Source organism: Cnephaeus nilssonii (genome assembly GCF_951640355.1).
Source record: "Cnephaeus nilssonii genome assembly, chromosome: 18".
NCBI lineage: Eukaryota > Metazoa > Chordata > Mammalia > Chiroptera > Vespertilionidae > Cnephaeus > Cnephaeus nilssonii.
This window is the reverse complement of record NC_137089.1, coordinates 42924759-42927091: the sequence shown is the minus strand read 5'-3', so window position 1 is coordinate 42927091 and position 2333 is coordinate 42924759. Positions and strand designations below refer to the sequence as shown.

Here is a 2333-nt window from a genome sequence, read left to right as displayed (position 1 = left end):
AAGAAAAGGCAAAAAAAGCAAAAATAAACACGGGGGCCTACTTCAAACTAAAAAGCCTTTGCACCACAAAGAAAACCATCGACAAAATGAAAGGCCATCTAAGAAATGGGAAAAAATGTTTGTAGGCCACATAGCCAACAAAGAATTAATACCCAAAATATACAAGGTACGCATACATCACAATAGTAAAAAGCCAAATAACGCAATTAAACAATGAGCAAAGCACATGCATACATAGACAATTTTCCAAAAAAGACATACAAATGGCCAACAGATACATGACAAGGTGCTCAACATCATAAGGAAAATCAAAATCACAATGAGTGCCGAAACCGGTTTGGCTCAGTGGATAGAGCATTGGTCTATGGACGGAAAGGTCCCAGGTTCGATTCGGGTCAAGGGCATGTACATTGGTTGCAGGCACATCCCCGGTAGGGGGGTGTGCAGGAGGCAACTGGTCGATGTTTCTAGCTCTCTATTCCTCTCCCTTCCTCTCTGTAAAAAATCAATAAAATATATATTTTTTAAAAAATCACAATGAGATATTAACTCACACCTGTTGGGATGTCTATTATCAAAAAGACAGGAGATAAAAAATGTTGGTGAAATTGTGGAGAAAAGGGAACTCTTATTGATGCAAATGTAAACTGGTCTAGCTACTATAAAAAACAGTATGGAGGTCCTTTAAGAAATTAAAAAATAGCCCCTCTCTTCCTTGGCGCTGCCTATAAGAGGTGGCAGCCATCTCATACTCAGTACCTGTCTCTTTTAAAGGCACCATGGCTGTCCTGAGACCCCTCATGAAACTCCAGATTGTCAAAAAGAGGACCAAGAAGTTTATCCTGCACCAGTCAGACCGATATGTCAAAATTAAGTGGAAATGGAGGAAACCCAGAAAGATTGACAATAGGGTGCGTAGAAGATTCAAGGGCCAGATCTTGATGCCCAACATTGGTTATGGGAGAAATAAGAAAACCAAGCACATGCTGCCCAGGGGCTTTGGGAAGTTTCTGGTCCATAACGTCAAGGAGCTTGAAGTGCTGCTGATGTGCAACAAATCTTACTGTGCTGATAATGCTCACATCTCCTCAAAGAACCACAAAGCCACTGTGGAAAGAGCAGCCCAACTGGCCATCAGAGTCACCAATCCCAATGCCAGGCTGCGCAGCAAAGAAAATGAATAGACAGATAGTGTACACATTGCATTTGTGTTAATAAAATCATAAAATTCTGCCCCCCCAAAAAAAGAAATTAAAAATAGAACTACCATATTATCCAGCAATCCCACTTCTGGGCATGTGTTCAAAAGAAACAAAATCACTATCTTGAAAAGATCTCTGCATTTCCATGTTCTTTGGGGTTCATGGTACTATTCATCAAGATAGCCAATGAAACCCAAGGCTTGGAATTCTCAGGAAGTGTGGTTTCAAATAATGTAGCATAAAAATATAAGAAGCAAAAAATTCAAGAAATACAATGAGAAATCTACATTACACTATATAAACTATCTTGGCATATCACAGACCAAACAAATAAAAAATAGAATTTGGGTGACATAATCCTATATAATAAAAGGCTAATATGCAAATCGATCCAACAGTGGAATGACCTGTTGCTATGACGTGCACTGACCACCAGGGGGGGCAGATGCTCAATGCAAGAGCTCATGGCTGGTGAGCGCAGCAACGGGGGTGGGAGCCTCTCCCACCTCCATGGCACTCAGACATCTCCCAAGGGCTCCCAGACTGCAAGAGGACACAGGTCAGGCTGAGGGACCCATCCCCCCTGAGTGCACAAATTTCTTACACAGGGCCTCTAGTTAACAATAATAAATGTGTATTGTACTCTCTGTCCTAAAAAATAGATAATATATTTCTTTTCAAGAATTTATATTGCATTAAAAAATAACTCCAGTACATAACCCAAATTAGAAATAGTTGCACATAAATCATAAAAAAAGGAATCAAAACTATAAATAAACAATACCTATGGAAACAAACAAAGCCATAGCATTACATTGGAAACTAAAAAAAATATTCCCCTAACTAATAATTAAATTCAATACATATCACAATGACTTTATTTTCTAACTAGAGGCCCAGTGCACAAAATTCGTGCACGGGGGGGGGGGGATGTCCCTCAGCCCAGGCTGCACCCTTTCCAATCTGGGACCCCTCAAGTGATGTCCGACTGCCCGTTTAGGCCCAATCCCAGTAGGATCGGGCCTAAACGGGCAGTTGGACATCCTCTCACAATCCAGGACTGCTGGCTCCCAACCACTCGCGCACCTGCCTGCCTGCCTGATTGCCCCTAACCGCTTCTGCCTGCCAGCC

The 2333-nt window shown here is 41.5% G+C and overlaps 1 protein-coding gene across 1 annotated transcript; it reads left to right on the top strand.

Annotated features, from left to right (window-relative positions):
- Positions 1–779: 779 nt before the first annotated feature.
- On the top strand, positions 780–1184 carry LOC307114349 (large ribosomal subunit protein eL32-like; the record flags this gene model as incomplete). Its single annotated transcript, XM_079796693.1, has 1 exon — positions 780–1184. The coding sequence occupies one exon, from the start codon at positions 780–782 to the stop codon at positions 1182–1184; it is 405 nt and encodes a 134-aa protein (XP_079652819.1).
- Between the last annotated feature and the right edge of the window lie 1149 nt (positions 1185–2333).